At 43.2% G+C, this 22460-nt stretch overlaps 1 protein-coding gene across 1 annotated transcript in view; it reads right to left on the minus strand.

Annotated features, from left to right (window-relative positions):
* LOC310865296 (solute carrier family 35 member F3-like) overlaps positions 1 to 8501 on the minus strand; it is a gene marked incomplete at its 3' end in the record, with an annotated part of 118051 nt that extends 109550 nt beyond the window's left edge. The window contains exons 1-2 of the mRNA XM_083774321.1: positions 8404 to 8501; positions 5570 to 5787 (exon numbers count right to left, since the gene is read on the minus strand). Coding sequence (XP_083630447.1) covers positions 5570 to 5787; positions 8404 to 8447 — 262 coding nt within the window. The 5' untranslated portion in view covers positions 8448 to 8501. The remainder of the gene's footprint in view (positions 1 to 5569; positions 5788 to 8403) is intronic.
* Between the last annotated feature and the right edge of the window lie 13959 nt (positions 8502 to 22460).

Raw genomic sequence — 22460 nt, forward strand, 5'->3', positions numbered from 1 at the left:
CCTTCGCTCTGAAAACACTAACCTCCTCCTCCACCCCCCAGGATCAAGCCGTACTATGGGCCAACACACCGGGCCTTCTGCTCAGCAACTCCTTGACTATGAAATGTCCTCCCTGACCACCTGAGAGCACGGCAGTCGTTGTTGTTTTAAGAGTAAACCCCTGCCTAAAGACCTGCCTTTTTAACAAAAGACCATGATGTTTCATGTGATTTTAATGTGTTTTGTTTGCGCACATGATCAGCTATTTCTGCCAAAGATAATTAGTGTTAGAGCAAAAACAGGAGGGGGCCTAGTACAGTATATAACCCTGGGGGACTCCAGTCAGTATAGGAGGGGTTTAAGGGCTTAACATGTGTCAGAAAATGATAAGGCCTTGTCTTTGACGAAAGGATGTCGCTGTAACCAGACGTCTACAGAAACAAGGATGCTGTCAGAGCTTATCCACCAATCTTAATATTGTCGATGTCGGATTGAAAAACCTTGTATCTCCGAAACCAGGACTTTTTAGGATATGCAGGGGGGGAAGGAACCTGTGTTATTTAGTCACAAGCTCTTGTTAATACTTTTGATTGGTTCTATTTTATAAAACCCACAGACAAACATAACCACTTACGCATTCACTCACATATTATCGCAACACGTATGATTTACAGAAAAGCTGACGAGGTCTCTGCCCGACAACAACGATTTGAAATAACCCGCTCCAGTTACAGCATTATGGAAATGTTTTAATTAGAACATAATCAGCTGGATAGCGAGCAGGGGCATGCTGAATATTTACTGGAGGATTAACCCAAACAAGCTTTAGAGATACAATCCATTTAATGAATAGATACCGCTGTAACTGTGATATGTTGTGATAAAAAAGAACGAAAGGCTTTTGTTAAAAAGTTAAAGCTCTATATTCTAATAGTATATAAAATAATGCTAAAGTGGTTAATCTGTTTGTATAAAGGTTTAAAAAATATAAAGATTATTTGATTAATGAAATAGATCAATGGGATATAAAATAAATAATCAATAGTTGCAAGTTATTTGTCAGCCTACAGTACACCAAAAGTCTCTTCGCCAAACATAGCAGATCTACAAGCTCACAACGTGTGACACCAGTTCAAACCTTTTGTCCCCATTCTGGCACAGTGAGTGGCCACGGCTAAAAGAGTTTTCCCAAAGGAATGATGACCCTGGCCTGTACGCAGGAAGGTGCCAGACGTCCACTGTAAGCAAATAGGTCAGAGGCAAGAACTGTACTCAGAGTTAACAGTGGTTTTACGATATAAATTGGGGTAACAGAGATCGGGGGTCCGTAGCATAATGAAATCATGAAATTAATATGTTTCGGAATCACTGCTAGAGCCGCAGAAATCCTCCCTTATCGGGGTCACTGGCATATGTTTTCAAATGGGGGTCCCTGGCCTAATGAATGTTGATTTGGGGGTCCTTGACACAAAAACGTTTGGGAACCAGTGACCACTGCCATAGGGCATAGGATGACAGTATCAGTATTGGAAATCAATGCTACCGTTTTTGAATGGCTACAAGATGACTGATGTCAGTTTGATGAGGTCAGTTTCAGTACTAGAATATCTTCATAACACAACTATAAAGACGGTAACATGTATATTTGTGTAATAATGAATACTAAATAGCCTGAATGTGTGTGTTGATATCGTCAACTACCTTATTTCACAGATTAAAACTACATTAAAACTAAGCTATGATGACTAGTGGAAAAGAGATCCAGTAGAACTAAAAGACAAGTCATTTGTCAGTTGCGCTCTGGTGTTGTGATCAGGAAATAGCAGATCTCTGTAAGCTCACAATGCGTCGCAGTGTGATGCGTTGTGAGCTTGTAGATCAAGCTCAGATGACTAAAATATGACTAAAACTAAATGAAATTTTACTCAAAAGACTATGACTAAAACTACATAAGAATTGGCTGTCAAAATCAACATCTGGGATCTGCTGATATAGAGAGTAAATAATTGCTGGCTCATTACAATTCAAAGAGGCTCGTTCCTGGAAGGTAAGGCATGCATGAACAGTGTCTTTGTGAAACGCGAGAGACATTGTGCTTCAAGGCCCACAGACAGTATACATGTTCCATAATAGATAATTAAGGGCTGTTCTGCTAAAAGCTTTGTGGAAAAGCTTTTATTCAACCAACCACTTTAGAAACAAAAGCAGACAAAGACAAAAGCAGGACTCGTTTGAACTAATCCAGTAGCATTTCAGGTGGATAAGTCATAGATTATTTTGTTCTAGAGTGCTTTCATAATATCTGTAATTTCCTTTGCTGTCATTTGTTGGTATGGAAACATTGGCGTAAGACATAAAAATCACACCCGTGTGAAGTGAGTGGTGCAACTCCGTGTGGGGGGGTTCCAGACCCACAGGAACGCACCCAGGGTGCCGGCCCGGTTCTGGCGAGCCGCCCCGCGTCCGAAACGGTGCTTGGATAGCATCTATTAGAGTGGACAGCTCTCATTTTGTCTATGTCCAACATTTTTATTTAAATATGTTGCACAAAATCATATCTTGATTTCATCCACACATTTTCAAATTGTCTCAAAAAGTTGGCAAAATGGCCTGGGCCATGGCTCAGCGGTCCAGGCGCCTTGGCTGGTAATCCAGTCTGGCAGTGTGCCGCAGGCTCGACTCCCGATCCCGCCGGACTTTACTGCATGTCATCCCCCCATCTCTCTCCCCATTTCCTGTCAGCCTACTGTCTGTACCTCCATAAAAAATATAAAATAATCTACAAACTCGGCTATTTTTGCTCTGAGAAGTGCGTACATGCGTGCGTGCGTGCGTGCGTGCGTGCATGCGTGCATGCGTGCGTGCGTGCGTGGTCTCAGCTTGTCAGATGCAGTTAAGAATTCTGGGTTCCAAAGGAGAAAGACTGGGAACCAGTGATTTTACAGTAAGTAACTATTCATCAGAGATGCTTTGAGTCTTTGAGCTTAGAGTCCAAGAGGGATCAATACTTTGTCTCAAGAACAATTGGGGTTGATTGCTTTGTCCTCCACTGCTTGCTGAGAACATTGTGATACAATATGTTCTCTTTCTTATCTTATCTTGCCTTCTTATGACTCAGAAAGCTTCTGGGATTTGGGCAAATGGTATAATGTATTATGTGCGTGAGCTCATTACACCTCAGAACTATCGCGTCACTCGTGTGTCATCGTGTGGTGACTCTGCCTTGGTGTCCATATATGGCCATACTGTGACAGTCTCATGATAACCAGTGTGGTTGCTGTGACGCGACTCACGCGAGTCACACTTGCAAATGAAACAAGGTGGATTCCCGCTCGGGGCGCTGTGGGTGCTGGCGGCGTGTTTCCTCCTCCACGTCATCAGTGCCCATACCCGAAGGCGGGGTTGGCGAAAGGGCCTTTCTGTGTGGAGTTTGCATGTTCTCCCCGTGTCCCTTAGGGTAGGTACCCTCACAAAAACATGCAGTAATCCTGGTCTCTAAACTGCCTCCCCCTGGCCAGCCGGGGCGCCTGATGGAGGGGAAAGGATCTGGTTGGAATAACGTGTTCCTTCCACGCGCTACGTCCAACCAGGGAAACTCCCCCCTGTCAGGTGTAAAGGAGCAACTTGGACACTCAAGCATGAAGGAAGCATGAGTTAAGTCCGTTGCTCTCCCCAGGTTGGCGGAGGATGTGTAGAGCCCAGGATCACATTAGATGATTGACACAGGGGTGAAAAATGGGTTACAAAATCGTGGGATAAAAAATATATATAAAAAAAAAAAAGAACAATTGGGGTTGATTGCTTTGTCCTCCACTGCTTGCTGAGAACATTGTGATACAATATGTTCTCTTTCTTATCTTATCTTGCCTTCTTATGACTCAGAAAGCTTCTGGGATTTGGGCAAATGGTATAATGTATTCTGTGCGTGAGCTCATTACACCTCAGAACTATCGCGTCACTCGTGTGTCATCGTGTGGTGACTCTGCCGTGGTGTCCCTTGTGCGTGCTTGCAGATGACTAATACAAGTGTAAAAGGTCACGCCACCATTAATAGAGGAAAAGAAGAGATCACAACTCCTGTGAAATAGATGCCTGACAAATTTCTCTAGGCCAACGTTAACCAAACTTTGGGTCGGGACCAAGAACCATGCCGTTTTATACATGCAGTACAAATGTGTAATTTCTGCGTATTATAGCTGTATGAGACCACTGTACTCTTTCTAGAGCTGTATGAGACCACTGTACATTATCTATAGTTGCATGCGACCACTGTACTGTTACTGTATAACGACTGTACTGCATCTATATCTGTATGAGACCACTATACTGCAGTCTGCATCTAGACTACTGTGCTGCATCTATATACATCTGAACTGTATCTATAAACCACTGTACTATATAGACCATTGTACTGCATCTATAGACCCCATACATTGACCACTGCACTGTATATAGATCACTGTACTGCATCTCAACACAACTCAACTCAACACAAAAAGTATTTAAAAAGCACATTTAAAATGAACCCAAAGTGCTGTACAGGTTAAAATGCAATTGAAATATAAACTAAAACTAAACATTAGTATCTGTAAAGGAAGATCATCAGCTGTGGCTAAAGACCAGGCAGATATCCCAGTCAATGTGCCTTCCTCTGGAAAGAATCACTTATACTCTGAAGAATAAACAAAAGATGTTTGACTGAAATATGGGGACGGTTTATCCAATATGTTACTTATTTAATGGCGGAAACAGAAAATGTCTAAATTGTATTCGCTGCAGCTGTTTGGTCTTGTGGCCATAAGGACTCTGTTGTTGTTGTTGTTACCAGTCTAAGTGCCCTTATTACATTGTATTTATATATGTATGTACTGTATGTTTTTTTTGTAATTGTATTGTCCGATGTATTATGTATTGTTCTGTTGTATTGTTTGTTTGTACAAAAAAAGAAAAAATGCAATAAATAAAGAAAAAACGCAAGATGCAAGAAGTATGTCACAGAGATGTCACGTTTGTGACGTGTTTGCAAGCGTTAACATAACCGTTAACCGTCCACCTAGCCTGCCCCAGCCTGTATGATTTCTGGTCGAGAGGGGTGGGTGCCAGTCGAAAACAGGCGGTGAATCCTATTGAATCACAGATCTCTCTCTCAGCTAAGGGGCCCTCGGCCAGAAAAACATTGTAGACTGAATGGCCTAGAGTAGAGTCTTGGCCATTATGGAAGTGAATGAAAAGCATTGATGCTATAATGCAAAAATATAGGCTATTTCCTAGAAATGTGTAACAGAACAGGTCATCTGCCTGATGACCAAAAGCCTAATTATGTTAGCCTGGCTAATAAGCCAGACTAATATCACACAACAATCCGCCGGCAGGCAATTTTCTTTTGCCAACGGCTGATTCGGCTTATTAGCCAGCCTATAATGATGTCATTCGGCCAAGGGGAAATTCCCCTTTAGGCTATAGTAGATAGACAGGATCTTGGCTTTCCATGGCGGAGACCCGGATTTGATTCCAGGAGCGTTAAATGTATAGAAATGTCATGGAAATTCTGCAGCAACTCCATGCAACTTATAGAAAATGACCCACTTACTACTATTGTACGTATTCCAGGGTTGATATCCATAGTAGCCAGTTATTCTCAGTATTCTCTCCTCTATCGACGCGCTGTTGATGTCCTCCACCGACCGGGACGATCTCAGCTGGTCCTCTTTGATGGACTCGTCCACCACAAGGTATTTCAGTTGCCTGAGTTGAGGGCTGATGTCCGAAAGCCTTCTGGGACTCAGATCAGGTGACTTGCGCATCCCGCTATAGGAAGAGAGGACAAAGGGAAGGGGGTGTTGATCTTTGGCATTTGAAACAAATGAAGAAAAACATGGAATGTCCGCACACGATACGAAACTTGAGAAAGTCTGGAGGGGCGAAACGTTGTTTGTTAGGTTGAAATAAAGAGGACGGGGAGCAGACATATATCGTGTGCGGTAATTTTTGGGTCCAAAACTGTGGGGATGGATCTTATTCCTTTTTTACATTTCAAACGAAAGCACAAGTCAATACAAAAACTGCTACGAGGATGAAACCAAAAAAGCCAGAAAATACTTGTTATACTGTACACTTCTATGAAAAAATGCAGTTAAAAAACATATATGTGAAAAAACTTTTTACAGGGGCCAGTTTCGAATTGCAGCCGTCTGTAGGTGCTCTTTGAGAGGAAGGAGTCTAGGGATTCACATTTCTTAACGGCTGTTGGTAGGGTGTTCCACATTTTAGTGGCATAGGAGCTTTTCTTTGTGACCACCACACTCTGACTCATGGTGCGCTACCCTTTCAAGTCATGCAATAGAAATAACGGTGATGGGTCGCACACACCAAGAACTGCTTTAATTTTTATTCTTGCATTCTTGCATACACTGATGAAGGCTGGATAGCCGAAATGTTTGTCTATTTCACAATGCAAGAATACAAACTAAAGCAGTTTTTGGTGTGTGCGACCCATCACCGTTATTTCTATTTCAGTGGCATAGGAGCGAAATTAATTGAATCCCTTGAGAGCCACACCCTCTGGTGTTGTGATTGTGGACTTTGTTGACATTAAGTAGTAATTTGACAGGTACATGGGTATCTTGGTGGTGTAGTGAATCTTGTAGACCAGGCCCATTGCAAGGTGCTGTACTCTGTCAAACCAAACTCGGCTTCTTCTACGCGCTGCCAGCCAGCAAACTAGTGCTGTGGGAATGGTAAATGGTGCATTTATAAAGTGACTTCATCCAAGGCGCTTTACAGAGATTGTGCATTACATTCACCCATTCACACACACATTCATACACCGATGGCGGCGGAAAGGCACCAACCAGCACATCAGAAGCAATTAAGGGTTCAGTGTCTTGCTAAAGGACACTTCGAGACTAACTCTGGGGGAGCCCGGGTTCGAACTGGCAACCTTGCAGTTACCATCCAGCCACTCTACCCCTGAGCCACTGCCGCCCCACACGATGGAAGCAACAGCTAGAGAGGAATTGCTTTTAGGCTACTATATAAGAAATAACCCTCTGTGCTCCACCACGACCACCAGAGTCCATCCAGTGTGTGTGCATGCGTGCGTGATGCACGTCCAGTGATAAATCATCATCATCCTCCACTGGCCTTGCGTTCACACATGGTGAAAGACTGACACTAACTCAAAGTGACCCAATGTGCATTGCAACTGTGCAATAATAAGACAAGAAAAAGATAAAGACATGTCTGGCTATAGGCTTCATTGAGGAATTTGTGTATAACGAATGACTCCATTAGGAAGCTATTTGGAACAGCGAGGAAAGCACTACTTGTGACAGTATAAACGTTCCAAATGCACTATAGAGCACAAAACCTTGCTTGAGCAAAAAACCCATTTATTCAACGTTGAACATTGTCAATACACTATACTGTAGCCTACCTAGTCTATTAAACCTACATCTCTTTATATTTGCTTTTTAACACAAGGACGAATATGTCCAGGCTATAATAGTCTAGACTGTGTGTATAGTCTGATAGCCTATACCTACAACAAAAGAAACATTGGAGAATGGTGCTGGTGAGCTCAGTTTGTGTGAAAGATCTACTAGCCTGAAAGTTTAAATGAGGTTGTTGCCCCAATCAATCATTCAGGCCACTGTAAATTGCTATTGATATTGAAGATTTTGCTTTACTGTTCTATATTATTTTATTTAGTCAGACAATTAGGTGACAACACGCATTGTGTGTACAGTGCGCACTGTCACAGCAAATAATGCTAGTGTACTGAGTGTATTAGCCCAGTGGTTCTCAAAGTGGGGTCCGGGGACCCCCAGGGGTCCTTGAGGGAGTTCCAGGGGGTCCGACTCCCCAGCTAAATGAGAGTTTGGATCCAAATGGACCCTTACGGGGCTGTAACTCAGAGAGTGTACGAATGGAACATTTGTACACTCTCAGAGTTAAATTAACATTGATTTTACAATATAAATTGGGGTCTGATAGAAATGCCATTAAATGGGGGTCTGTAGCTAAATTCATGTCAAACTGGGTATCTTTGAAAATAAAAGGGTTGAGAATCACTGATAGAATCATAAAAAGCTCGTCTTATGGCATATAATATATGCCATAAGACGAGCTTTTTATGATATTTTCAAATAGGGGTCCGCGGGCTGATGAGTGTCAATTTGGTGGTCCTTGACATGAAAAGGTTTGGGAACCTGCACTGTATTTAGCCTACTAATTTCCACATCCACACTGTAACCTAGGCTACCAGAGCCTAGGCTTCACTGCATGGCAGTGCATGCCCAAAGTGCCCGTGTCAGTTCATTTAGCCTAATCCAATACACCTGCCATACCTGCCGTTCAATTCAGAATGTTATTTATAGGCTGTACAATTACACTAACATTATAAAAGTTAAAAGGCGCTCTTACATGGGGTCGGCCACCAGCGTAGTGGGGGGTCCAAGGTAACACATGCAGTCCCGTCGGGACCGAGACGCGGCAACTTTGTCCCAAAAAGTGCCAGTGGCGTCTCCATCATCAACACCCCCGACCCCGTACATGATTCAAAGCAAGCCGCTCAAACGGCGGTGTTTAGACCGCTGTGGCGAATCCAGTTCGTCCCCCGGAGAGTAATAGCCTTCCTCCGTTCGCCTCAACATCAGCCTGCCTCTCAGAAGCAGAGGAGAGGAGCGCTGAACGGTCCAAATGCATACCGTTCTGGATGCATTTCTTTGCCTCGGCGCGCCGAGCAGGGCGCGCGCCACCGTGGGCTGTTGAAAGACACTGCAACAGTGCCATCTGCTGGATACACATGATGGGCACTGTGGAAAGTACATTTAAGAAATTACATTTACTCAAGTACCGTACTTAAGTAACATTTTAGATACTTTTTACTTTACTGGAGTTTTTCCCCATTTTCAATACTTTTACTGCAATGCATCTGAGGAAATTATTGTACTTTTAGTTTTTTTTACTACTAGTTTTGTATATATATATATATATATATATTATTGTATGTATTATTATACATTTGGAAAACTTGCAATGAGACTCAGACATAATGAGTAGCCTACTTTTGCTTTTGGCACTTTAAGTATATTTTGATGTCAACACTTTTGTAGGCTACTTTTACTCAAGTCAATTTTTAATTCCGGACTTTTACTAGTGAGTATTTCTACATTGTGGTATTGAAAGCCTACCTGTGTGTTTTTTTTTTAAGTACTTTCTTTTATACTTTTAATTTATTTTCCCCTCCAAAAAATTATAAATGTGGAAAATGGTCAGAAAAGAATCACACCTATGTGAAGTGAGGGGCGCTCTAATCCCAACCTTGAAACATACCTTAGTTACGTCACCAAGAATGGTGGTCCCTTATTGGCCAAGGGTTTCCACCGACATACCGACAGCCGATTTGCTGAGACACATGACGTAAATTCTCCATCCATTGTCAATGGCATTTAATGTTTGTGTTAAGACAGAATCTACACTATAGCTGTTTATAGGAGGGGATAGCACCCCTCAAAAACAATGTAAAGAAGCCTATAGGCCTATAATACATGATTGGAATGCACAGTTGCACACCACATCATTATCAGACTTAAATCTTTCAACTTGTTTTTAGACGATGACCTATCCACAGGTTTTACGAAGGAATTTGTAGCAATTGTAGAAAGAAATTGGCAAAAATGTATAACATGCATTTAGCCCCCCCCCCCATGTATAAAATATATGTAAATGTAAAATAAATATATATAGGACCCGTAAGGTAAGGTTTAATGAAGTTTCAGCGCTCAGATGGTGCAGTGGTGGTAAAGTGCCTGCCCATTCCACCCAACAGAGGTTATAGGAGTTCAAATCCACCGGTGTTCAGGGGAGCTAGGGAAGCCAGGCAGGGAGGGTGATATTTGGGGACAGAGTGGCATTCCGACTACAAATACGGCGCATGGATTGGAATGGCGATGTGCCGGAATATATAGCAGCCTTCAGAAGGCTGGTGTGTTACCGTGACATTTGCCACTGAGCGTATTCCTACACTGTTATCCTTTTAGCCTAAATGTCTACCTTGTACCTTGTGCTGTTTACTAATAAAGTATCCGATCAACAGGCTAGGGCTAGGAGTAGTCCTCCCGTTGGAGGCTCCTCACTGGTATCTGAGTCAGTAGGCACAACAGCAGAGACAATACAGAAATGTGAGTGGGGAGGATTGGAGGAATCATTTGGCATAACAAATACATTGGGGAGAACATAGTTTGGTTCCATTTGAACATTGAATGACAGATCCTGTAAGTATCAATTTGACCTTGATAACCAGGGGATTAAAACAAAAATATGGAGCGTCAGCAATTATGTAAAATTATTCCTTCAAGTCTTGTCATGCGGCTTCCATAATGGCACAGCTCTGTCACACCAGTCTCCCTAATATGCTCCCTTTCCTCAGATAATATTCATCTTTATATCAGTAGGAGGCAAAGGGCTGCTCCTTTAGTGCTGCTTTGGAACCATTAACCATTCAGGCCTAAAGTCAAAATAAAAATAATCCTGGCAGTTTTCTGAAATACCCGTTTCTATATCAGTGGTTCTCAAACTATTTCATGTCAAGGACCTCCAAAATGATATGTAACTCCCAGAATCAAAGATTTGAGTTAAAAACGTACGTTTGAAAGAATATATGTTTAAAGATTTGCGCCACACTTTCACATTTCTTTCAAAAAAGATCTACAAGCTCTTCGGTGCCACGCTACGAGCTAAAGTATAAAATACATAATGCTTAAAACACCAAAAGGGTTTTCCTTCCAGAAGGGTTAAATACTTTAACAAGGAGGAGAGGGGCTGTAGACAAGACACTATAAGCTGACCTTTATTTATTATGCAGTTAGGTTTTATTTGTTTACAGTGCAACATCACCCCAAGGGCTCTCTCTCTCTCTCTGTACACTTCACAGGAGAAACTCCCAATATCAAGAAAGAATACACACCCAGCGTGTATGACAAAAACAATATCCTAACCTAACCCTTGTATGAAGACTTCGGCAGCATTTCAGTTTGATCATAACCCAGTATTAAATGTAAGTAGAAGAACGGCACAGTTGGAATGCACTTCCAATGCAATCCTAGTATAGGACATATAAGAGTCATTTTTAAGGTTAATGTCTCAACCATGGGCACTCATCCAGCAATGTATGCTATTGGTTACAAAGTTGCATATAATTAGAACTCACTAAATGCTCATTATAAGACAATAATTATGTCTACTCTACTCTTAAGTTTTAACTTTTAAACGGTGTGTGTGTGTGTGTGTGTGTGTGTGCGCGTGCGCGTGCGCGTGCGCGTGCGCGTGCGCGTGTGCGTGCGTGCGTGTGTGCGCGCGCGTGTGTGTGTAACCTGACTTCCGATGTGGGCGTGTTTCTGAACTGTCCACAGCCATCGCATCATGAGCATTAGTTAGGTGTTAGGACCAATTACATGAAGAGATCAAGTCTGAAATTGGGCGAAGTACTCCACCAACACACACACACTAAAACCTGGGAGCTGACCAGTACAACCTCAGTCTTATACTGTTGGCCACTAAGCAGCTCCAGGGGGAGCAGTTGGGGGTTCAGTGCCTTGCTCAAGGGCACTTCAGCGGTGCCGGTGATGCAGAGTAGCACAAATCTCAGGCTCTGTCTCTTGCATTGAAAACGACGGGATGTTATGAAAGTTTGTTGACTCGAGTAAATAAAAAAAACTATTATGCAGTTATTGTGACGAATGTGATTTCTGTGTCATGGGGAATTTCCACCATATACTTTGCGACTGCAAAGTACCCTACAATTGTCAGAAATGAATGATGCACAGTCAGGCATGCATGCATTTGTCAACAGTCAAAGTGCATTATATGGCTGCATTTGCACAATTAGATTAAATCGATGCATGCAGCTCCAAATAAGCAGTGGACTGTATGGACCAGGAGGAGTAGTGATGCTGTCTAGGGATGCAACCGTTCACCCATTCTGACCTGAGATCAGATTCATACGAGGTTTCCACTGGACACACACTGGTCTGATTAACCCATTTTGACCTGAGATCAGATTTAAAAAATGTCAGTCGTTCTTTGATTTTTCAAAAATAGCAGACCTACAAGCTCGTAGCGCGCCACCGAGTGGCGCGCTACGAGCTTGTAGATCTGCTATTTTTCAATAGCTAAAGCATAACATGATGCTAACACCAAAATGGGTTCCCGTTCAGAATGGGTTAATAAAAGTAATTGATGTAATACCGGTACAGTATATACACTCAAAACTTTAATCAAATGATTGATTAATAATTGTTCCATATTTGGGGCATTTCATCATTATAAAAAATAGCAGTTGTACAAGCTCACAGCATGTCAGAAAGTGATGGCTTGTGAGCACTTGTAGATCTGCCATTTTCACAATTTTCGTTTCTTGATTATTCTATTCATCGAAACATGTACTTGTTTTGATGAACTTCAAAACCGGGAACGCATCGGTGTCATTTAGATGTTGCTATGTACATAGCAACAGAAATGTTGTTTAAAAATAATAATAATTAAACATTTAAGATTTTCTGAAAACTTAGGTTAGGTTTTAGAAGTTATTTTTCTTTCTTTCTTTCTTTTTAATCTGGTCTCAATGAGATAATGGCAAAGAATGCTGTCAGCACCTTGCATGGCAGTGGCGGTGGGATCGTCTGCTGTCAGTACCTTGCATGGCAGTGGCGGTGGGATCGTCTGCTGTCAGCACCTTGCATGGCAGTGGCGGTGGGATCGTCTGCTGTCAGCACCTTGCATGGCAGTGGCGGTGGGATCGTCTGCTGTCAGCACCTTGCATGGCAGTGCTGTTGGGGTCGTCCTATACAGTCCTGTCTCTCTGGTCCCCTTACTGCATTGCGTCTGCATTCTCATCCGTGCTACAATCACTTTCTTTTGTGTTCTTCTTCTGAGATACATTTGGGTGGGTCCAGCCCTATAACCGAGCCTGTGGATGTCTGTGCTTACTCTGTCTACGTTGGAATCCAATCATCAACACTTGGGGAGAGGTAGGTCAGTCTCTTAGCAGCATACAAAGCAGTTCTCTGTCGTCAACAACACTCTCTCACTCAGACGAGTCAGACACTCACTTCTCAGGTCAGCTGGCCAGACAGAGGCAAAGCCAAATCCATTCTTATGCTGCTATAGCTTCTGCTATGGATTTTTACTTAAAACTAAACTTAAAACGAAACAAAGACGAAGCTTAGTGATGGGAGCAGGAAGCAAGAAACTGTACCATTATGTGATGTGGTGTTCAGCATCAGTTCCGGACCGCCAGGTTCTATTGTTTTGTGTTAATGTAAATATAGCATTGCTATATTTACATTATACAGTATGTGTTCTTCAATAATATGCATTGTCGCATCTAAATAAACAAAGCAAGCTATAAGTAAAGTAAATGGACCTTTACTTTTGTTCACTTTCAAAGACTCTGAAAGTAACTCTGAATCAGAGTTACAGAAACAGTGAGCTAAATGTATTACAGTGTAATGGGGGTCTGTGGCCTAATGGAACCAAGTGTGGGTCCTGCGTTGCCATTTAATGGAATGCATAGCAGTCTAATTATTTAAATTATTTTACTCATTCTGGCTTTGTTGGCAAAAACATTTTAAATCCGTTTTATCATATGACAGAGACATTTGGAGCATATCATTGTCTATGGCACTGTGACAGCTCCCCTCGCTTCTTAGAATCAATATTTCATGCAGCACACAGCCTGCAAACCAAGTGATAAGCAGCATCACCTGATTGGCTGAAACTACAGGGGAAGTGAAACTCTATAAGCCTGTATTAAGGTCACATGTGTTACCATGTACTGTAGGTATGCAGGTACTGTGTCACGGCAGATAAGGAACCCAAACTGCAGAGACAGACCACGTCTTTCAATAAAAGTCACAACTGAGGTACAAGCTTCACAAGCTGAAAGAGTTAACCGAGGTCCAAGCTTCTCAAGAACAAAAACACATCTTCCTTGTTGTAGATCCTCAGGCTGCGCATTCCATCCAGGCTGGAGCTGCATGGGAGGCTGTAGGCTACTGAAGGCCAGGCGTAAAACAGGTTGTCAAACTAGAAAGATCAGCTGGAGACTTCTAGAATTAGGGGCACAAGCAAGCATGTGCACTAGCTGGACATTATAAACATAAGCACAGAGTACGGTACATTCACAGCCAGGAATTAGTAGCCATCCAGGTGCCTACCAGCTCAGTGGCCTTGTGGTTAGAGTGTCCGCCCTGAGACTGGGTGGTCGGGGTTCGATCCCCGGCCGGTACATACCAAAGACTCTAAAAATGGGACCCAGTGCCTCCCTGCTTGACACTCAGCATCAAGGGTTGGATTGGGGGTAAGTCCCTGCGACATACTAGCGTCATGTCCAGGGGGTGTACTTGTACATCAAGCTGCCTCACGCTACAGAAACAGGAGATAAGCTCCTGCCCTATGGGCCTCATGGCTCTGCAAGACTACTCACAGGTGCTTGCCAGATATAAGACAGCCAGGTCAAAAGGTCATTAACAGGAGACACACCTCGCTGTGTGCAGAGTGACTGCAGCTCCAGAAACAGAGAATGTGAGACAGGAGTTAGGACTGTCAAGCTGCCATTATAATAGCTGGTTTTATGAATATTTTCCATTCCTTCATTATCCAATCAATGACGTCCACGGTCCAGCATGCAGAATCAAAGTGGCAACCCAACAGGCATTTTTCAGCCAATACGGCAGCCATATTGACATTAAACACAGGTGATAAACAACACTGTTCTGTTCCCTTTAGTGTAGCAGAGTGTTTCCATTTCCAGTGAGCCAACATGCACAATAGCAGCATCCCGGCTGTCTGACCTGAATGGAACACAACCGTAATTACTTACTGATTGCATTGTCAATCTGGAAGTGGGAACCCATTCGGTTAAAAAAGGCAGAGAAAAAAAAGCTCCTGGGGGAACCAACTCCCTTTCTCAATCTATTTCCTCTGTGTGTATTCCTACTAACAACAACAACACTGGGGCTGTGGTGACGACTAATTCTATAGCCTGGTAGACCACCCCGGTCACAGAATTCACAGAATCTGCCTCGAGAGATATGTGTTGTTCAGTGTCTCATCATGAGACAAGAACACACAGTCGATGTTTTTTGGAAGTAATTCATTGGTCAAACACTCACACTGTGAGCTTATAATCTTTGACTTCCAACTGGGCAGTTTCTTCTTGTAAAGACAGAATCAATTATAACATTTCTCCCAATTACAAGATCCACAGATGCTGCAGTTTTTTCCTTTTATTAAACCATTTGACGGTAGAATTCAGTAGCCACGTTTGGAATATCGTGTTTAATAATCAGACACCTATGAGGAATATCATGTTTAATAATCAGACACCTATGAGGAATATCATGTTTAATAATCTACCTATGAGAATGGTTGCCAGAAATAAGCCTACTGTAGATACACCTGGTAGTGGTGGAAAGTACTTTTACTTTAAGTACATTTTAATGCCAATTAAATTGGCAAGTAAATTGCCAAGTAAATTTCGATAACAGAAATTGTACAACAAACAAAAATGTTTGTTGGTACTTTTTGATATATTTACAGATTCTCTGCACTCTGGCATAAGACAAAGTAGGCGTATAAATCTGTCAGCGATTTGTTTTGGTATCTGAATAGCTACAAATTCTTTTTTTTTTTGCTGCTCTTGCTAAATCGTCAGTTCAAAGCTCACAAACTGTCAACGTGCCCATGATGCGTGAATAAAAGTTTTAAGATTCTTGAAATAGCCTCTTTTCTTTTGCTCCCTTAAGTAATCACACGCTTGCATAATTACTGTCCATTAAAAAGTAAAATGTCCTCACGCGGTTGAAGGTGGCAGGGGGGCCTCATAGGGGACGTCACACGTCACAATGCAAACAGAAGCAGAGGGTCCACCATTTCTGCTGCCAGGGGTGGAAAAGAGTGCTGTGATTTTAGGTTTTTTTCATGTGTTTATGAGTTGACAGTACTTCATTAGACCCCTTGGTGTGGCTCTTATGTGCATTGATGTCTTCCCTTTGTATTTAGGGTTTCTTCCTGGAGGCCGAAACCTTGACAGTCAAATAAACGTGCCAATGAAATAAACAGTGGATATAGTGACATCACAATATCATCCCCTCCCCTAACCTCACCCCCTTTATCATACAACAATCAGTTCGGGTGGATCATGACCCGCATCACCACCAACCAGGCAAACCAGGCATACTTTTTTTCCTCCTTATATAATAATAATACCTGATGATGATGTGGAAAAAAATCATGTCACTCCATCTTTAAGTAAAAGTACCAATTCCACAATGCACGCAATTCCACGCAGAATGTCTTCAAAAGTTTTCAAAATGTAGTATTACAAATATTTTGAAAATAACCAAACTCTTAGAGTGAATTTTGAATATATATTTATTGAGCATAGATATATGAAGCATAGATTGGCGTCAGGGCTCTGTCCCTATTCATTCCTTGTAACATTAACATTTTAGTTAAATTATAAGCCAAGTGGAATTACAGGGAATGAATAAGATCCCCAAGCAGGGGGATCTAGAAACAGAGCCTGTATACATGAAGGTGGATGCTGGGGAGGCGGTGGGATCTAGAAACAGAGCCTGTATACATGAAGGTGGATGCTGGGGAGGCGGTGGGATCTAGAAACAGAGCCTGTATACATGAAGGTGGATGCTGGGGAGGCGGTGGGATCTAGAAACAGAGCCTGTATACAGGTGGATGCTGGGGAGGCGGTGGGATCTAGAAACAGAGCCTGTATACATGAAGGTGGATGCTGGGGAGGCGGTGGGATCTAGAAACAGAGCCTGTATACATGAAGGTGGATGCTGGGGAGGCGGTGGGATCTAGAAACAGAGCCTGTATACATGAAGGTGGATGCTGGGGAGGCGGTGGGATCTAGAAACAGAGCCTGTATACATGAAGGTGGATGCTGGGGAGGCGGTGGGATCTAGAAACAGAGCCTGTATACAGGTGGATGCTGGGGAGGCGGTGGGATCTAGAAACAGAGCCTGTATACATGAAGGTGGATGCTGGGGAGGCGGTGGGATCTAGAAACAGAGCCTGTATACATGAAGGTGGATGCTGGGGAGGCGGTGGGATCTAGAAACAGAGCCTGTATACATGAAGGTGGATGCTGGGGAGGCGGTGGCATTTAGAAACAGAGCCTGTATACATGAAGGTGGATGCTGGGGAGGCGGTGGGATCTAGAAACAGAGCCTGTATACAGGTGGATGCTGGGGAGGCGGTGGGATCTAGAAACAGAGCCTGTATACATGAAGGTGGATGCTGGGGAGGTGGTGGGATTTGCAAAAACTTCATGAGCAGCAGGTTAGCAGCAAGCGAGGCAGGGAGGAAGCAGCAGCTGCAGCGGCACACGACCGCACAGCAGGAGAGAAGCCAGGAATGAGCAGGTAGGCAGATAGGTTTAAATAGCTGCTCTGATCAGGTAAAGAGTGCATGAGACTAGTCACCTGATCAGGTAGGCTCGCTCACGAGTTGCCTGCCTGAACTAGCTCCGCAGGCTTCGCATCATATTATATAGAGCTGAAGTGGTCGATGTATACGTTTTATAATAATAATCAAAATCTACAAAGTAATACACACACAAACACGCAAGTGCACACATGCGTGTGTATGTGGAATGCATAGCTAGGCTACAAAATGGTAGATTTAGTAGACTGTCACTCATGACTTTGTGTACTGGTGCAGAAAAAGCAGGACAATAATGTGAAGGGTCCAGCCACCAGCTCACAGCTCTACACAGTCACTGAACTGAAATAAACCGGCACCTCGCTGTCTCCATCTGATCTGCCTTAATCGTTCACAGTCACGGAGGAGATCAAGGTCTGCCTCGCCAGCATTGAAGAGATTATAGGTGAAAATGTGTCTTGTGAAAATAAATCATCCCCCGATCGCTACTCACATCATGGTCCACTGAAATTACAACAACCACTCATAAGAGCATTATGGTAATGTTTAAAGTTGTTGGTGCATTCATATGCAAATTGTCAATCATAAAATAGACAAATATCACATATCAGAATTACAAATGAAATTGCTATACCCAGCTATGACTTCTATAAATGAAAGCTTGGGCACCAAGGCTTTGACTTCTATAATCTAAAAACTCATTAATTTCAAGGACTCACTGTTTGTCTCCACCAGGCCGAAGGCATGGGGAGAGAGTAGGCCTATGTTTTGCACCGTGTGTGTGTGTGTGTGTGTGTGTGTGTGTGTGTGTGTGTCCTTCCATCCGTCCGTTATCAGCTAATCTCCGGCACCATTGGCCCCAACCATGTCAAACTGTGCACACACACTCCCTGGATGCCCCAAATATTCCTCAACGGCCTCTTAAAGCGCCACCATGAGGCCAATTTAGGCCAAACACATTTCTGTAGATAACTCATACACATTTTATCCGTACATCACACAATACACTATCTCCATAGTCATGTGATCAACGCGGATCTGCAGAATTTCCCATCTTCCATCCCAATTGGCTAAGATTGGCTTAGCTCACATTGGTCCGTTTCGAACAAAATGCCACAATGACAAATCACAAACAGTGTCCAATTTCCGTGAAATTATTCACACACATTTGATAGTCATGTGATCAAGACGAGCCTTCCAAAGTTTTCAGGAGTAGCCAGTTTTGTACAAAATGCAAAATGTGCTGCTCATCCAGAATTCTATCCTCAGAGATGCTATGAGTTGGGCTCATCTGGCATTTCCTCAACAAAATGAAGAAAATTGTTGCAGGAAACAAACAAACAGAAAACATGTTTTTCACTTTTTCTACTGACATGAGTTGCTACACGCCTTAGCTTATAAAGTTTGCTGTGCTGTATAAGCAAGTGATTTGATTATCAAAGCGAACACATGCTCCCAAAGAAATAAGCGTAGCAGTACTGCTGTACACAGCAAGGTCACCCAGGTTGGCTGTTGTTGGAGTTTTCCTTTAGTTTAGTCTGAAACACTTCCATATCCTGGGCGTCACATCAAGTTTGAGGCTTTAGCTGTTTGTAGTGGTTCAGGTCAGGGGACCAGGGGTGGAAGAAGTACTCCAATATTTTAAGTTAAAGCAGTAGCCTACAAAAATATTTCAGTATCAAAGTAAAAAGTACAAAACCTTTTTATAAAAAAGTAAATTTACTACCGCCTTTTGAATAGCGGGAGAATAAAACAGGGTTTAATCGGTTAATGTACGTTTCATATTAACAATCTAAATCTACAAAGTAACTAAAGATGTCAAATAATTGTTGTGGTGTAAAAAAAGAAAGTACAAGATTTGCCTCTGCGATATAGTGGAGTAGAAGAATTATCAAAAAAAGGACACACTCAAGTGTAAAGTACAGTACAGTACTTAAAGTGGGGTCATCCAGGGGTCCGTTGGCTATTCAAAAATAGCAGATATACAAGCTAATCAAACGCAGCCCGCGGAGTCAGTTCAGTCAGTCAACCTCAAGGGAGGTTCTTGCCATGCTCAAAGGCCCATACTATGCTCAAGGGGTTAACATGCTGCATTACTATGTGGGAGTATCCGTGTGTGCAAGTCTCACACGTCATTCGCCGATGCGGCAGTCAGCTGTCTAATTGGACAGGCTACTTAACACATTGATTGCTAGAGTTTTCTATTTGCTCAGGCTTGGTGGTGCTGAGCGATTAACATTGGGACTTCTGAACTTTTTCGGGGCCCACAGCGAGGGGCCTCTTATAGCGAGAATCACACCGCATAAATCAAAAGGAAGCCAAACTAGTCCACTGTGAAGTGAGCAGTGCAATGTTGCGCAACATTGCACTGCTCACTTCACAGGGGTGTGATTTTCATTATAATTACAGTAGAAGTATTTTTCTTATGAAAGCAGAGAGTCTTCTGTTTCATACGGTATATAGTATGTACATGTCGCTATAGGCCTTATTTTGTGAATAATAGTTCTTCTGGTCCATGCATTTTCTGAAATCCTCTCTGGTGGGCGCAAGCTGCATTCAATAGCCAATTACTGACAAACTATATTTGTATATATTTGTATATTTGTTTTCCTCCTAAAAGTAGACATTCAGGGCTTTCATTCAGTGTGTAGTATGTATATGATAATAATTTATTTATGTTTATATCTGCCTGTCAATCTCTGTGACTTTAAACCTTTATAACTCGCTATGATAACTTCATGAGGAAATGCTCACTTCACAGGGGTGTGATTTTTATTATTATTACAGTATTAGTTTTTTTCTTATGAAAGCAGAGGGTCTTCTGTTTCATACGGTATATAATATGTACATGTCGCTATAGGCCTTATTTTGTGAATAATAGTTGGACCTGAACAACTGCATTCAATAGCCTACTGACAAACTGTACATGGGATCAATATTATGTATTTGTTTTCCTCCTAAAAGTAGACAATTAGGGCTTTCATTCAGTGTGTAGTATGTATATGACAATAATTTATTTATGTTTATTTTTATATCTGCCTTCAGAACGATAGTATAACGGTGAGATGCGTTACTGGATCGGTGAGTTTAGTGGTTGAGGTTGACATGTCTGGACATGTTTGAGGAAAGAAGCACAGGAGAGAGAGATGATCAAATAACTGGCCGCTTTGTTGGACAACGCTATCGCGTCTTCACTTTGTTTGGGCAAAGAAGCACGTATAGTAGAGATCAGCGATGGAAAAGAGCTTTATCCACGGCAGATAAGTAATGACGTATTATCGAGGGACCGCCATGATCAACTAACTGCCTGGGACCGAGGCTACGTTGTCACCAGCCAATGCAGCCATCGCTATCCGTTGTGTGATTGTAGCCTTTTTATTCATTATAATTGCAGTGATAAGACCTATATCACAGCCGGGCGTCTCTCTCGATACCGTGGATGTAGCCTACATCCACAATCACACAACGGATAGCGATGATGGCTGCATTGGCTGACGAAGACGTAGGCAGTAAGTTGATCATGGCGGTCCTTCGATAATACGTCATTACTTATCTGCCGTGGATAAAGCTCTTTTCCATCGCTGATCTCTACTATACGTGCTTCTTTGCCCAAACAAAGTGAAGACGCGATGGCGATGCACACAACGGATAGCGATGGCTGGTGAAGACTGAAGACGTAGCCAGGCAGTTAGTTGATCATGGCGTGTGCCGTGTGCGTGTTGAAAACGTTATGAAATGGCGATCGTTGAAGATTATTCTTGGTTTATATACTGGCAGAGGGCAAATCGACACGACTGCGTTATATCTTTTTCCGAGAATGAGAGAGCGGTGCAAGGCGATTGCAAGGCGCAGTGTGGCCTGGGGCCAGTGGGGGGGGAACTCAAACTGCAATGCGATCCGGGCAGAAGAGACTCCCCCCACAAAGATTCCTCGGGAGAAACCATGTAGAAACAGGAGGGGAGGGGGAATCGAGTGTATTCACAGACACTAGACTACTACTAGAGTATGGGTAACTCCATTTTAGATGCCCTGACATCTGCGTTGGTCTATGCCGTTGCCGTGCAGACCCATACGTGTAATGGAGGCATTGGAGGAGGGAGCGTCTTCGCCACAGACAGACCTCTTTTCAGGAGGGAGGGGCTTTTTACTCCCGGATCACATATTGGACCTTCCTGGAGAGGATCGCTGTTAGTTTCTTCGGTGTCCTGGAGCATAGGACGTTGATGTACAGTAAGCAATAAAAAAACGTATAAAACGTATAGATACGCTTCGCGCGTACGGCGTTCGATATTAATAAAGCGTATGGATACTGTGGGGTCTCGCGAGCGACACCCCGCGATGGTAAGTGCGTTGCCAGGGCAACCAGACAGAAGACGCCTCGGATCGTAAGACACGCCCTCGGCCGCCTAATAGGGGATGTCTACGTCCCGAACCTCCTCCTCCACCAGATTGAGCTGATGGACGGACCGCGCCCAAACCAGCAAGCGGCCACACCCGGCGTATAAAAGGAAGACTTAGTAGTCGGTCTGACAGCGGCTGGTTCACACACACAAGCGCTCACGGAGGCACGCACGCACAAACCGTCGGGGGGTAAGCAGACACACACGCTCTCACCAAACACACACACTCCTGTGTATATATCTCTGCATGCCTTAACTGTCACTCTCCCCGTCACAGGCTTTCAGGATCGGGCCAGGGAATGTCCGCGGGACAGAGACCTCGGACGACACGGATGAATGAGTGAATTAGGAACGGGAGTTCCAGGAGTTCACAGTTATCGCGACGCAACAGGGGGGCAGCCCTGCCACAGCGAAGACAACTGGAACCCATACTAAAAGGTCGGAAGGAAACCTATTTAATTCCACACAGACTATTCTTCGAGGACTGCCTAGCAAGCAGGCTCTCGTTGTATTGAACGCCGGTGGGCTAAACGGCAGGTGCACGCTCGGAGCTGAACCCGCTATGGGAGAAGATACGCTACAGTAAAGGCTAAATACTGACGACGTCACGAA

This window comes from Protomyctophum parallelum, assembly GCF_964188405.1.
Source record: "Protomyctophum parallelum genome assembly, chromosome: 10".
In the NCBI taxonomy this organism is placed as follows: Eukaryota; Metazoa; Chordata; class Actinopteri; order Myctophiformes; family Myctophidae; genus Protomyctophum; species Protomyctophum parallelum.